Source organism: Falco cherrug, chromosome 1 (assembly GCF_023634085.1).
Source record: "Falco cherrug isolate bFalChe1 chromosome 1, bFalChe1.pri, whole genome shotgun sequence".
Taxonomy (NCBI): Eukaryota; Metazoa; Chordata; class Aves; order Falconiformes; family Falconidae; genus Falco; species Falco cherrug.
Window position 1 is genome coordinate 22,987,141 of NC_073697.1, and position 16,135 is coordinate 23,003,275.

General features: G+C 38.2%; 1 protein-coding gene across 14 annotated transcripts in view; it reads left to right on the top strand.

The window, feature by feature from the left end:
- The window catches only part of CAMK2D (calcium/calmodulin dependent protein kinase II delta), a 209,087-nt gene that overhangs the window by 84,458 nt on the left and 108,494 nt on the right, over positions 1–16,135 (top strand). For all 14 annotated transcript variants that reach the window (XM_055711775.1, XM_055711769.1, XM_055711794.1 and 11 more), the window contains 2 exons: positions 7,056–7,110; positions 15,580–15,645. In XM_055711775.1, the coding sequence (XP_055567750.1) occupies positions 7,056–7,110; positions 15,580–15,645 (121 nt within the window). The remainder of the gene's footprint in view (positions 1–7,055; positions 7,111–15,579; positions 15,646–16,135) is intronic.

Sequence of the window (16,135 nt, forward strand, 5' to 3'; positions counted from 1 at the left end):
AGTAAGTATTGCAGTATACCGCTTGTGTATTTAACAACATGGGGGAGGATTATTTTCTTAGATACGCAAAGCATTATTCTATGTTTAATATCTTCCAAAAATCAGCTGCCCTTGAGCATTGCTACTGTACTAATCTTACCAGATTAGCCTCTAAATATTTCATGTTGTTAGATAATGGCTCTTTCTAGTATTTACAAAGTTCTTTCTACTGTTACTGAGCAGCTTTATTATAGAGAGCCCCCTCAGGCTCTCATGGTCTCAGAAGAATAGTATTGTATATGAGGAAGTATAAGCATAAGAAGCAATCTCAGCTCCTTTTTAATTTTAATTTCTGACTCTCAGCTCCTGAAATGTGAGCAGGGACAAAGGGACACTTCCCTGCACATTGCTTATCAACGGTGGCAAGAGCTAAGTTCTGCTCTGTGACTTGGGCATCCCTCATCTTGTGCCGCAGCAGATGAGAGGACCTGTGCTCCATGCAGCTGCCAACTGTTTCACCCCATGCAGGGGGTCTATCCACACGGCCTCTTCTGTGGTCACGAATCAGCTTTTAGCTACCTGACTTATACACTGGGCTTTGATCTGTTAGTGGTAGCAGAGATTCAGTGCAGAGCACCTGAGTATTTATCCAGCTTTCTTACTAAGTTTGACTGATATTTACAACCAGTTGCTTTCAAAGAAGTATCTAAGCTGCACAAAACAAGAGCTGTAGCCACAGCAGTAACTACAGCATAGGCTTGAGCAGGGTTGTTTTTTACTGTGTTTATGTATGGAGGCTGTAGCCATGACTGTTGTGCACCACTGATTTAGGGAGTTTGGTTGCTCAGCACGGATTATTTATACCAGGCATCAAAAGAAAGGAAGTAGTGACAGTGGTGGAAAAACGTGGAGCATTGAGGCATAGAGAATGAGGCTGCGGTGAAAATGTTTTTTGAAGGAAGCAATGTCTGGTCAGTGCAGACAGCAGCGCTGCTGAGCATAGGTTCACAAGCTTTCGTATCTGCAGCTCTGTTCCCATATGCAGTTCTGTGTTTATCATGTTTAGCTTGGGATCCAGACTAAAAGCTGTAAGGATGAACTTTGACTTTGTTCTTGGCACTTCTGTAATGACTTCTGCACTGGCATCCTTTTGAGTTTCTGGTGAAGATCTAGCAGTAGCTTTTATTTTCTTCCCTCATCAGCTTGGTTTATTTAGTAGAACAGGAAAGATGACAAAGGGTGACTTTGCAGGAAGATCTGTATCCTAACAGTTGCTAAGCCACTACAGATCATCCACTTCTTAGCCAAACATCTTTGCTGACCATGAGGCATTATTTGTCAGAGATGAGAGAGCAGAAGATGCTTGTAGGCAAGTGTTCTGAAACATAAAATTGAGTGGTTCAAATATTACTCAAAAATACATAGTTACACCTTTTCAGTGACTTGAGGTTTTTTGTTTTACCTCTTTATTTACAAATGCAACAGCTTACCCCATACCTAGTGGCAGGCAGATAGCCATTCATAGAAAACCTAAGATTAAGTCATTCCATTAAGTTCTTTCTATTAAGTAATTAAGTTCATTTTTTAAAGTTCTTTTTTTCTAATAAGTGATCTGCGTAAGATCTGCATAAATACTTCTAATACACTTTTGGAAATGAACATAGAGGGAAAGCACTTAAGTCCCTTTTTCACTCTTCTAGCAGGAAGGCAGGAACTGGAAGAAATAATTTGCATAGTTCAGCAAATACGACATATACTTTTGTGACTTTCAAACCCATTTTAAACCTGTACTACTGACAAATGACCCCTATAGCTTTCTAACAGTGCACTACTTTGAGACATGTAGCTTCACAGAGTTACACAATCAATGCCTCTGTAAGTCCATAGATCTTACTCTTTAGCACCAAAGGGAAAATGAGTGTCTTTTAACTACATTATCATTAACTACACTATCCCTTTCTATGCTCTATTAATAAACACAATGAATGGGATGGCACGGAGAGAGTCTTCCCTAATAAACTGACACTCTGACAGGTTGACATCTTGGTGCACATTTGTGCAGCTGCTGTACTGACCTGGACCGTGACTTCTGTTTGAAGTTCAGACTTCTCAGATGTTTTGTCTTTGTAATGTGAACTAATCCAGATGTGAAATACAAATTCATCCAAATTATCATTCAGCAATTTTGCAAAAATAAATATTTTAGGCAATAGTTTAGATAGGGTTAGTATCTTTACCCTGAAGAACTTTTATCTGACTTTACTGTTTGACTTGTTTCCATACCTGGAAGAATTGGATTTTCATTGAAAGTATGCGGAACACTGTTATTTTGATTATTTTTTTTTCTTTAAAGGCAGAAATTCAGAAAGGAGATATTAAGGTTGCTTATCCATTATACCAAGCCGTTTTCTGAAAAATAGACACAAAACACTATAGTTAACACAAAAAGCCATATAAAGGAGATCATTTTACTTGTCAGTCTAATTGGAGCTCGGCCGCACTAATGGATAAATATCAAGCTAATAAAGCTAATAGGAGTTCTCCCTTAAATTATTGTAATGATTATCGCAGAGTCATGATTGGGAAGTATTTCAGAGGAAAATCAGTGCTGAACCCAAAGGGATATTTCTGATCTGTTGTGGGCTTATAGTATTTTTCCAAAAGAGCGAGCTGTGTGCTCCCTGGATTCCTGTCAGGCATTTTCAGTGGTTTGCTGAAGAGCAACAACTTTGTTGTCACAGGTGGTTAAGCGCCTCCTCTGTAACCCACTGGAGGAGAACGACCACAGTGCTACAGCAGGCGGGAGGAGAGAAGTAATTACTCTTGTGTCCTTTCCACCATACGATGTGTTTGCTCATGGCAGCACTCGTGAAACAACTCCAATTAATAATGATGAGGTCTAACTGTAATCTTTTCAGAAAAGAAAAATGGAACTGTTTCTACTGATGTGTCTCTGCAGAAGCAGGAATTGTAGTGTGGGTTACTGATGGGGGTTCTCATACTGGATGAATAATCTTTGTAATTGCTGCTTTTTGGTTTGTCGTGCCTGTGTGCACGTGATACGTGTGTGCAAAGAACTATATATACTTGTGGTGAATACACGAATACTTTGTGTAGTGAATCACCTCTTAAACTTGTGAATAGCTTCTCAAATTGTCATCCCGACATCCCTTGTCTTTCCCAGCTGAGTTGCATGCAAAACGCAGTAGCAAAGTCTGGGCAATACTTTACTTGCCTCTGTGCTGTCATGTGCCCTTTGCTCTGGATTGTCCAGCTGTCTTGTCTTCACCACAGATTCTTTGCCTTTGCCCGTGGTTATTTGGGATTTTCACCTAGCAGATTTACTGGCATAACACTGTATCTGAACTGACTGAAGAAGCCAACATAAGCACTTGCCAAAAGGCAGTTTTGATCTTCTCTGGCTGCCTCAGCCTGTTTTCCTTTTCACAGACAATCAGGGGCATGTGATCCTGATTCAGAGAAGGATTTGTCCCGTCTCACTTCTATGATTCAGACATTTGGGAGGAAAGAAAAACAATGAATGCGATCCTTGAAGAAGATTCCCCCATGGACATGTCAGACTAGAGTTTGGCTGGTAAGGAAATGGCATCACCCGGCTGAGAAAAAAACATAGTCTCAAGTTGCAACCCTTTTTGAGTCAGAAGGGAGCTATGGTTCTGTGGCAACACCAAACAAAGAAGCCCTCTTCTAGGAAAGGATGTGACAAAGCAGGAGCACCTCCTGTTTCAGGCAGGTAGCAGAGCTTGAGAAGCCCCTTCACATGGTGCCGTGCTGGTCTGCTTATTAACAGGGATGTGACAGATGCCTCTACCCAAGATAAAACTTGTACTCTTGGCTCTAGTTTTGATATGCTGTGTGCTGTCGGGCAAGGTACTTCTCTTCTACGACATGTTAGGAATATGCTACTATTCTGTACAGAGCTGCTGATACCTATATGTAATAGCTGTAATAGCGTCTGTTTGCTTTGTATAAATACAAAGTATTTATCGCAGGCAGAAATATGGCTATTCCTAGCAGTACGAGTGGTAGGCATGATTATTTAAAAAAAAAAAAAAGAAAAAGAAAAAAAGAAAAAAGAGAGAGAAAGAGGTTAAGGGGTTTTGTACAGCCTTGAACCAAAGGCAACGAAATGCAGCTTATCTTTTCCTGTGACCTTGGTCTCTTCAAGGTCACAGTTTTAAAAGGGTGCCTTAATGACTGTAGGTTCATGTTGACTTCATTCTTACTTAGGAGATGACCTTCTCATAAATGCATGTAAGAAGGTCATTCTGTGTTTAAAAAATACAGCAGTAATTAAAGAATACAGTCCTTTGATTCAGCTGGTTGCTAGCATATACACACTGCAGCAGAAGTGAACCGCAAAACCTGAGTAAGTATGCATATGAACACAGGCTTTTTACTGTTTTGTAGCCACAAGCTCCAGCCAAGACTGTCTGGTTTTAATACCAAAGTAATACCTTAAAGGTGGATTTCATTTCTAAATTTTAAGATTTAATACAGTGTTTCAATTCCCTAAAGATGTTTCAGAAATCTGGGTTGTTTTACATGCTTCAGAGCTCTTTGAAAGCGGTTGGCAGCAAATACTCTGTCTCACCAGAACTGTATTTGGGAGCTCTCAATATCCATACACGATATGAGAAATCGAATATGAAGGCTTCAGCCTGTTTGAATAGAATGCTACTAGCACTGCGAGCAGTGAGGAGGGGAATGCTGCTTTGAATTAAAAAAGTGTTCACAGAAAAAAACATGCTTTGAGTTCTTACTAATCTGTTTCAGGAACAGACAGGCAGTTTCTATCAAACACTATAGCTATGTATTAAATCTTGCGAAGTTTAAAACTTTTTCAGAGAGGTATATGCAAAATGTACTTGCTGCACTCCAAAATTTACTTTTAGGATTATGTTGCATCTCTGTGACATAGCCAAAGGTCTGTAATTAAATCCCATTTCTGAGCACTCATTCATGGGTAGTATCTTTGACGCTACTGTACAAAGTAGTGTACTTTAAAGCCAGATGTTTTAGGGGTCTCTGTTCTAGCTAGAAATTTCAGGATACTGTTCTAGGCTAGTATTTGGTGCGCATCTCACATTTGGTTTGCTTTAAAGACCAGACATTTGGGGTTATTGAAATCTCAACTCGAGCAACACAACAAGAAAGTAAGTTGATTTTGAGTTTTTGTGGGACTTTTTTTTGGCAGCAAACTGTTACCTTGGTCTTTTATGTTCAAGGCTTGCATTTTGTACAAACTCAGACAAATCTAGAATATAGAACCAGCCAAAACCACAAATTCTGATTTAGACCTACTTGGCTCTTCTGAATCATCACGAGCTCTGGACAGTGAGTCAGCCAAGACATGGTTTTCTCTTCAGTGTTGTGTAAACACAAGATGTTTCCCTGGGCTAAATATTATTAAGTAAAAAAAGTAATGTTTATTTGGTTTTTTTTAAAATGTCATGTATTTTATAAAAAATGGTTAGTACATAAAGCTATAATCAGGGGAAATCTGCAAATCACTTTCTTTTACACTTCCTTCATCAGCTCAGTTTTGAACATGAAGCAGTTCCTAGGGTACCCTGATTTTTTTATTTGATTCTATAACTGTTAATGATTTGGATCAAATTACTGACAAAGCTTCATGTATTGTGGAAAAATTAGCTTTGGAAATTGCCATTTCATTTAAAGTAGTTAAGAAAAAACACAGGACTTAATTCATAGTTCTACCACGATGTGACTTAAATTCTTAACATTCAGAATGAAGGTTCTGCAGATGACTAATGTGTTTTTGGGGAAAACGTTAGTTATGGATATATAGGTGTATGTCAACATGACATGGGGTTTTAATCATTAGGATGCTGTAAGTCTGTCAGCTGTGACAAGCACTGGAAAAGCTAATGACTGTTTTCTAGACATTGCATCCTTTTGCTTCTGGCAAGTCCTCTCATGCATTTTACATCTTTCAGGAAATCGCTCTTCACAGTGATTTAATGAGAGGCAGTTACCTTGCTCAGCTGGCACACCTCCAGGTGCTCGCTCCTTTTCTCCTCCTGCCCACCCTTGCTGTCTGTAGGTCTGGCTGAGCACCCACAGCCGGGTGGTGGGTAGTCCCAGTCCCTTCCCTTTAGTCTTTCAGCCATGCTGTTGGCTGCCATTGTAGAAGTTCAGCATGGCTTGGTGGGCGTTAGTCTGCCAGGAGATCTCTGTCTTTGTGACTCTTCACCATTCATGTGGTTGAAGTGGATGGCAGGTAAGAAGATTAGAGGGAAATATATCTTTCTATGTAATAGAAATATGAGCAGGAATATAACTTATTCCCTTCTTGACCCCATTTATTTTAGTAGAGGCAAATGCTTTTAGTTTGCAGTGGTGCTTTCTCTTTCAAAATCAGCATCTGTTTTCCGATTATGGAATTTGTTAACATAGCCCTTAAAGTTTTTCTGCTGAAATCTGTGATTAATCGTGCCTTTTTCTTTTCTCATCATGTTTTGTTTACAACTTTCAGGATGTAATACTGCTGAGAAAATAGTTGTATGAGATTGAGTACTGTTTCAAGATAATAAAAGTCCATTGACTGGGGACTCCTGTGTATGCTTTTTAAAAGATTGATTGGAGGTTCTGCCTAGGAAAAAGGGAGTTGAATCATATTAATACAGTATGTTAAGATGAAGTCTGCCTGAGCTTTTAGTACTTGTTAAGTCATGATTCAGCATGAAGGACAAAGGCAAGGTACAGCGTGTGTGTATGTGCCCATACATGCAGGAGGTGGTAGGAAATGACTGTGACATAGCAAAAGCAGAGCTCCTTTAAAAATAAGTGTACAATGAGCTGTGTGTACAGTCTTTTTGTTTATCTTACCTGTTGAAAAAGACTGTTTTGAAGGTAGATAATAAAAAAGCAAACAACAAAACCAAAGACAGATGAGAACAGACACAGATGCAATACCAGCTCTACAGTAGAATTATAATCCTCCCTTCTCCCCCAAAATCAAAGAGAGACATTAAAGACATGGAAAAGATGACTGGTGTTTTATCTTTTTTTTTTTTTCCCCCTTTCAATAGTGCGGCTTCATGACAGCATATCAGAAGAAGGATTCCATTACTTAGTCTTTGACTTGTAAGTATGTGTTTTGCATATATTTAGCATGTTGGGGATGCGTTATTCAAACTTTTAGATGTAAATTCAAACTCACAAGATAAATGCATGATTCTGGTGCAGTGAGTTGGATAAACAGATGTAAACTGAGCTGGAAGGACACTAACATAGCTGGTCATTTGCATATGGAAGAGCTGATTTATAAATGTTACTGTAAGAATTCCATATTAAAAACTTGGAATAAGTGGGGCCACTGCTGAAGTGGATTTTAATGTAAAATCTAGGTATGTAAGTAAGAGTTGCATATCTGCCAAAGCTAAGCAAACATACGACTCAGAAAAAATAATTTGCTGGGAGCCAGTTCTCTGTAAAGGAAACATAAAAAAAACACGTGGAACAATAGTTTCTCTACAGAAAATCCCCATCGCTGGATTGAAAGGTAAGCCTGAGTTTCCTAGAGGGAATGACTCTTTCAGTACTTTATTCCTGATTCATATCTTGCTGATACATAGAATGTTTCATTTTGACACCATTCAAAATACAAAATGCCCAGCATATAAAAAGGAAGTTTCCTACTTAATTCCCATTTTGCATCAGGAATTTGAGTCTTGTGAGTTGTTCAGGTAGTGACTGTGCATTATGTGGAGCTTGTTTCCTCTAGATAAGGCTGTTCAGTGGAAGAAGGGATGGTGACAACACAAAGTATGTGTCTCAGACTTTTAACTTGAAAAGAGACACTGATGTTCTTCACTCTTCCCAGGGACAGGCAAACTTCTCCACTCAAAAAGTTAGTGCTTTTGGTTCTGGGCATGGGAAAACATGAATGATTAGAAATTGTCTTTCAAAACTGACTTAATTACGTAAAATTATCTTATTTCAACTGCAAATTTTTCCAGGGCAGTTTATGTTTTTGACAAACAACGCACTTGCCTCACCCCCCCTCCTGCCCCTGAGCTTTCTTAGGCCTGGTGTGGTTTTGCTGGTTGGAATGAGAACGTGTTATTTCCCCTAGAAATGTGGAAGAGCTCATTTCTAAGCATACTAACTGAAATACTTGCCTTCAGCATAGGTAAATTAAAACCTAGATCTTCCCCAGTCAGTTTTGTGCTTTCATGTTCAGGTTACGTTCTGGTTTATTTTCTGACTTAATTTTTTTAAAGAAATCTGTGAAGGCTTCTTCAAGACTTGGTTTCAGACTAGCAATGCAAAAATACTAAATAGTCTATCTGCAGTGAAGGCATTCAGTACTTAAATCCTAACTGGGCTCAGCAGGAAGATATATCTGATTTGTATATATCCCAGGTAACTGCTCTGACTTGGTAATGGCTCTAGGGCACAACATGTGTACTTGTTCTCTGACATGCACTGGGGTTTATTTCACCGGTTTTTTTAAGGACTACAAAGGAAATCTTTCTATGTGGAAATGGAAAAAAAATTGAATACTGAACATTTCCAAGAAGTGCGTGCAGAGTTCCTCTTTCTAGGGACAATATCCCTTTTATAAACTGGCGGCATTTTTATTTTTTTGTTGTACTACTGTACTGTTAGAAACTATGGCCTACTGTAATTGCAGTTAGGCTGCTTGTGCCTTAAATTCAATATATAATGCCAGACATATCTCAGGAGATTACGATTGTAATGTGAACTAGAAGGCATTTGAAGAACTTAAAGTTGTAGATACCACTATCTATATCTTGATAGTAACAGAACAAATAGAAGCCTGTATTCTGCAATAAAAATTAATACTTAATCCAGAGATACCATCTTGGCAGAAAACTAGATTCTGCAGGAAGCATTCTGCACTGGCTGGAAGGAGCTTCCTCTGTTTCCCATCAGTCCCGTTCAGGACAAACATGGGAACAGACACAGACATATGCTGTTCATTTGGAAAGTCTGCATGGCTTTTGTTTTCATCCTCTTCAAAGAAAAGAGTTCTTCAACATGTATATACAGTGTTTTATGTTTGCATCATGTGGCTTGGTTCTTTTCTCAAAATGAATTATTCTGCAAAAAAGAACTAAAGTCTAAATGGTAGAGGTAGTGACTGTACCGACTGATAGTTATCTTTGGAAAAGCAACGTGTTTCATTCTTGAAGAACTTTTGCCTAAACAATAAGGATAGCTTTTGACAGTTAATTTTTCATTTAGATGTAAGTTACTTCTTTAATGCTTTAATGCTCCCTAGTACTATTTATTAGTGAAACATCATCTTTTAATGCAGTTAAAATATGTGGGTTAGTGGCTTGCTTAAACGTACGCAAAACTGCTGCCACAAGAAAAGGTACCTCATGTACTTCCTTAATATGAAGGCCAAGTACATGCTTTTATTTATTTTATTTTTATTCAACAGGAGCCTGACTGTGGTGTAACACTGTCACTCCACCCACGCACACCATTGTGTCATTATCTTAATGATTTCTTTCAGACTGTGTGGGATTCAGTTCAACTGTTTCTTTAGAAATTTCTTGTAGACTGCATCCCACATAAGAAAGTGGAGAGGAAGACTGGGTTTTCTGTGAACAGAGAAAACCAATCATTGTCACTTTCTATTTTGAATTTCTAATAATCTCTTTTGATTTAATGTGATAGAGATGTCTGCAATCTGAAGGAGAAGTTTGTTGCTTCACTCTGTATACCTCAGCGATAGCTGCGCTTATGTCTGGAGGAAAAATAAAAGAGATTAAGGAATAAAAAGATTAAGGTACTCTGTTACAGGCGTACGTTTGGGTGAAGAGTTCTAATGTCAAAATGGGAAGGTGCACATCTTTGAAAATCCATGTGGAAACTGGACATTGAACTATGAAAGGTGTGCTTGCTGAAAAAATGCAGTGTTGGGGTGTTGCTGTAAGAAGCCCTCCACAGGAGAGAAACAGATGTACCAAAGTATTGACCTATCATATATATGTATATATATATATATACACATACACACATACTTTTTTAAAAAATATAAAATCTATCTTTGGTTGTTGACTCCCCATGTCTGTGTCATGGCAGTATCATTCTGGAAAAAAAAAAAAAAAGTTGTTTTGCACTTGACTAGGCAAAGCAGTGATTTTCCAGGTCTTGTTGATGTCACTGCCAAGGAATAGAGGCGTCTTACTGATCTACCAGTATGTCCTACATCTTTTAGAAAATTAACTAAGATAGCCTTCTGTGATACTTCTCCCAAGCAAAGGACTTCCTTCTCTTATGTTTCACTCACTAGAGATAATGAAATGATTTGCAGATTAATAAAATGTGCATAGTAAGATTAGTAATGGACTTGAAGCTTTTTACTCCTCTTCCCATATTAGTTAAGGCAACTGTAGTTAGGATTTGCATCTTTCTGTCAGCCCATTTCAGTTGCTAAGCACGAATGAGATTTTCTTCACTGTTAATGATGTTAGATGAGTTCAAATCCAATCAATTCCGTCAGTATTAATTGCTGTATCTGAATGGAAACAGCTGTAGCACTTGAAGACTCTCTTGTGCAAGTCAATGAGATTCTCTTTTTTCAGTGTCTCCTGTTTTAATGGATGTCATGAGAAGCAACAATTGGTACGTTAAGAATCCTGGTATTGCTGTTGAATTCCAAGCAGAGGGACTGTACCGAGTAGAAGAAACAAAAGTAGCCCCAACCCCCCCAAATGTAATTGCAGAACAACATTTGCCTAGGCTAAGTGCCTGAACCTTTCTTTTTTGGAAGTAGAAAGGTCACAGATAAATGTAAAAAGTGTATGTCCACTGTAATTTTGTAAGACTGCTTCCTTGCACCTTCATTATGAAAGCAATTTAGGAAATAAGAAATGTAAGGTAGGAGGAAACAACACCAGTGTGATCATCAGCAGAGCCTTTTTTAGCTAGTTTTGCTAACTTGGGTATTCCTTTTAAAAATCTTGTATTTGTAAATTTTCCTAATCAATCGAATATGGTACATGAAGTCGTTACAAATGTTTGCAACAACAGACTGTGGCATTTAACGCTGTAAATGCAGTAATTTGTTTTAGTGAGTGTAGAAAGTCAGTTCAATGAAGCAGTTACAAATGGCTTCTTAATGTACCTCTTCCGAGGGGTAAATAGAAATAGCATCCTTTGTAGGTGGAATCTTCCTGCTTCCCCCTCTCTGCAGTTTTTCTGAAAGACATACCTGGTGCAGAGGGTGTTGGTCTTTCTACATGCTGATTGTACTTCTTTTGTTTAAACAAACCCATGTGCTTTATTTGTGGCCATTTTAGTACACTCTTCAGAAAATTATGAAATAACAATAATAATCTGTGAGAACCAGTGGCTTTTACTTTGTACCCTGAAAGTTGCTGGAGCTCATAGCATGTAGTCCTGTCATGAAACAGGACTTCACTGAAGTCAACAATAAATCTGTATCAGAAAGGCACTGAGATTGATTTACTTCCCATTTTCATCTTGTGGGGAGAAAGTAGCTTGGCAGCTGTTCATGTAGCTTTATAGCAACTGACCAAAGTTATTTGTGGTTTGTTTTGGTTTGGGTTTTTTTGTTTGGTTGGGTTTTTTTACTTTTTATCCCCTGCTTTACAGTCTTCACTTATATTGTTCATAGCCTACCTGGATATATTTGTAGATCTTAACTATGCTGGTAGTTGCCTTCTAATTTAAGTACACAGACTAGAATCTGTATGACTGCTGCCCCACCCGAATGGTACAATGTATCAGTTTTTCATTATTTTAGCCTAGGGAAAAAATACAAGTTTCATAGAAGCAGCAGCCAAACTGTAAGTCAGTCCTCTATTTTCATTTATTTGTGTGATTTGATTTCAGAGATCAGCCCAAGCATTTCTGTTGATCAGCAAAACCTTCAAGAGTGACAATTTTGGCACCCCTCTCCATGTAAGGCACTTTGGTGCTCCTACTTGGTAACAGAGTCATGCATTCTCCAAAGAATGCATCACACTTGCATTTCGGGTCTTGGCCTTCGCTAGGCAAGGACGACCTTGTAACTAAGGATCTATGTGTGTAGTTGGTATTCGTGATAGATGTCTCAGGTCCCTCCCTAGCCATCGTGTTTCATAATTAAACATACAGGGGGGAGAAACCCACCTAACAAAATGACTTCTAATAAAGAGTAGAATGCTTTGTAGCCATTTTAGTATTAAACTGTATGGAGTATAAAAATAAGTATATTGGTAACTGCTCTATTCTTTCTTTATAAAATCAGCGGATAACATAGGTTGGTAAAGATCCCTAGAGATTATCTGGTCTAACCCCCTTCTTGAATCAAATGGCACTGGGATTTGTCAAGGTTGGAACATCTTCAGGGTTGGAAATTCCACAACCTCTTTGAGCAGCAAATGCATAGTAAATAATCAGAATAAAGGAAGAAGAAATCTTAAATCTATTTGGTATTTCCAGTGTTTCGGCTTGTGCGTTGCCTTTCATGGTGTTTCTGTGTATCTACCCAAAGAACTGTTGACAACAGTACAATCTCCCCTGAGCTTTCCTGTCTTAACAGTGAAGAACCCTAGTTGTCTGTCTCTCCGCATGCCTCCAACTCCTACACATTTTGGTGGCCCTCCATTAGACACAGTGCATTATGGCAATGCCATTCGTGAACTGGGCAGCCAAAATGGAACATAGTACTGCAGGTGTGATCTCACGAGTGCCAAATGCAAGGGAAGAATTGCTTCCTTCAACCTGCTAGCTGTCCTATATCGTGATGCAGTTGACATTTTTTGCTGCAAGGGCACATTGCTCATGCACGCTCGATGAGCAAAGGCCACTTACATGGCTATAACTATCTTCTTGGAGTCAGAGGCTCAGAAAATACAGGTGAGTTCTGGCCTCTCTTAGTCCCTAGTGCTACCTTCCTTCATTATGGCCATTTAGCTGTCTTCTGACAATTATTCCTAATGTATCCTTCAGAATGACAGAGCATGGGAATTGTTTGCTACTTGTTTGGTTGTCAGTGAAATCCACCTGCTCTGTTCCTGCTTTTATTTTTTCATTGTTTAACAACAGTTACAAATGCCAAGGAAGTGTATAGTGTCAGCAAATAACACTGCATATCCCTTTTTTTCTCTGTGCTTGAGAAGAACAAGCATCAGCTCGATGTTCTCTCCCACTGAAATGCACTTTGATGACAGCAGCTTTTTTTTTTTTTTTTTTTTCCTTGGATCAAAAATAAAGTGTTTTAGGGAAGAATAAGATCAAAGGATGTTTTGTTTTTTCATTCATCACAAAGTGAGAATTATTCCTCTTTACCAGAACTGTGGTAGACAAATATATATGCAAAAATGAGGTATCAAAGAATGTCAAAATATATATCAATCAAACATTTTGTGTTACAGCAACCAAAGCCAGTTTCTGGAAGGTAGAAGACAAAAAGAAAGAATACAGATGAGCAACCAGCTATTGTACCACCTCCAGATTTGATTGCAGACTTTTGTACAAAATAGCATTCTGTTACCTGAAAGGGATGTCAGTGAGGTATAACTCAGAGAAAGGATGATGTAACCCAAATGTAAATGGAAACCTGAAAATAAAGTTCTTTAACTGGCTTTCTCAAAGAAAGGAGCTATGCTGCTGGTTGAGCAGGTCATTTCTGTCATCATCGAATGTGACTGAATGACTGGAACAATTTTGTAACACTATAAGTGTTAGTACGGCAATTTGCAAATGAATGTTAAGTTTCTGAAGATTCCAAGTATTCTCACTTTTTATTTTTTTAATCCTGTTAAACTTAATTGTATTCAATAATAATTGTATTTGTTGTAGTATAGATTTTAAAGCATCTTGATCTTTAAGCATCTTGTAGCCCACTAGCTTTTACGTTTGGGAATTTAGAATATAATATGCTATATGAAAATTCACTACATTCATAAACAGTAATGAAACAGGAACATTGATGTCCCATCTAGGAATTATTTATGTGGGCATATCAGTAGGATTAAGGTTTTGGAAAGCAGGAATCAGACTAACATGTGCAGCCTGTCTGTTGAGGATGTGTTTAGGTGCTCTGGTTAGGCTGTTGCACTTGGATACCTCACATTTTGTGCATTTCCAAGGCTTGCATCTGTTTTCAACCATTCAGTACAGCACATGAATACATGAAGATTTGTATTTAGCTGTGAAAGTATGACAGTGTATTCCATAAAAGAGAAATGATGAGTATAGTATAGGAAAAGTCTTCCTTTTTCTTTGAGTCCATGCTCTTGTTGACACAGGCAGCCAAGTTCTATGATTTCATCTAAAAGCTCATCAATCTTCACCTTAAAACTAGAGTGCCTGTCTCAGTTACTTTACCAAAAACCATATAATTACACCAGGTTTATGGTGGTTAGAAAACTCTGCATGATTTTAACCTTGTATTTATTCACAGGTATCATATGCTTATTTATTATTGTACCAATATTGTCCCTTACAGCTCTCCTCTATGGAGAAGATGGTTAATGCTCTTTATCTTCAGTATTTCTTTTCATCCCTCTTAAACTTTGTTTTGCCAAGCTAAACTGACTGCTTCTCCAAGAAGGTATGATGAGTAAGTGAAAGGACAGCCTAGTAGCAATTTTTCTGCCCATATTGCTGTTTCAGTTACCTTTTCTGAAGGTACATTACCAGAACTGTGTACAATATGAGGAGGGGGTTCACTGCTGTATGTAAGGACATTGCTGCCACCTTATTTCACATGCATTCCAAGACTGTGGTAGCATCCTGCTGGTGACTCATTCTGGACTGTCATCTTTGGGGTTTAACAGCACAGCTTTCTTTCTTTTTACTACTTCCTACTATTAAACCACTGGTTGTACAGTGAGTATGCAACCAGGCACAGTTGCTTCTGTTAAAGGTCCTCTGGATCATACAGTTCTTCCCTTATACTATTGAAGCTTCTTAAAATATTTTGTGGAGCTTTCACTAACCTATTCCTACTTTCTTGACAAAGGTAACTGAAAATTACCTAGGAAAAAAAAATCTGCCATTGAACTGATTAAGGTAGTCTTGCTTCTCCTGATGCTCTCCTTCCAACTGAGTAATCTTTCTAGCAAAAGCACAAAAAGCAAGCCACCCTGGCAGATGGGTACCCCTCTGTTGTGTTTTGACCTACCCATAAAGGCCTTTTTCCCTTTTTGGCATTATTGTATTTTCCTTTCTTACGTCTGTCTTAGGTTACAGTTCTCAGTTGATCCTGAACTGTTCTGAACTTGATCCACAATTTTCCTGGTTGATCAGTTCCCTTTATTCTTGTAGTTTTATCGTTACTTTTGACATCCTTAACTGATGTATGGCATCTTGCCCAATAAGCTGCTGCTCTTTGCCTTTATTTTTTCATTATCATTGCTCTTCCACTGCATCCTCCTTATTCACACAATGATTTGGATGGACAAACCTTCCACTTCAGCTCCTTCACCTTGCTGGTCAAGACCTCTTGCATTTCTGTACAAATATTTCAGTTATTCTTCTCTGACTTCTCCCTGTCAAGTTAATTTAAGGTACACATTTTCACTTCTGAAATCTCCTTTCTCATCTTGCTTTTTCTAACAGAGTCACTGGGGGTGAATTGTTTGAAGATATAGTCGCAAGAGAATATTATAGTGAAGCAGATGCCAGGTAAGTCACTTGTTTTTCTAATGTCACCTTTAATAATTCTAGGATAGTTACTTAAATCTCTCATGGTGTTTGGCATCAGTTTGGCTAGCACAGTCTGTGAGACTCTAGGATTTCTCATAGAGTTCTCTTTGCCTTGGAAGGGCACTATTTGGTGTTTTGAGCTCATGACTCTGTGGTAGAGAACTCGTATGAAGTCTTGACGTCTGCTGATCTGAAAAAGCCAAAACTGGACCTCAGTTTGTTAAAGTAAACTTGTGAAGTATTTAAAATATTACCCAGTTTTCTCCTCTGCAAACTGGACATAACATTTCAGCTCTATCAGTTAGGGATTATTACACTGGCTGATCAAAGTTTGAGATACATGTTGGTCTTGAAAGAATTTTACATTAAGTATAATTTTTGTTCTCAGTCCAGAAGTACTAATTTCCTTTTTATATTTAAACATTTTTGCTGTGTTTCATCAATAAGCAATTATACTGTGCATCTCATA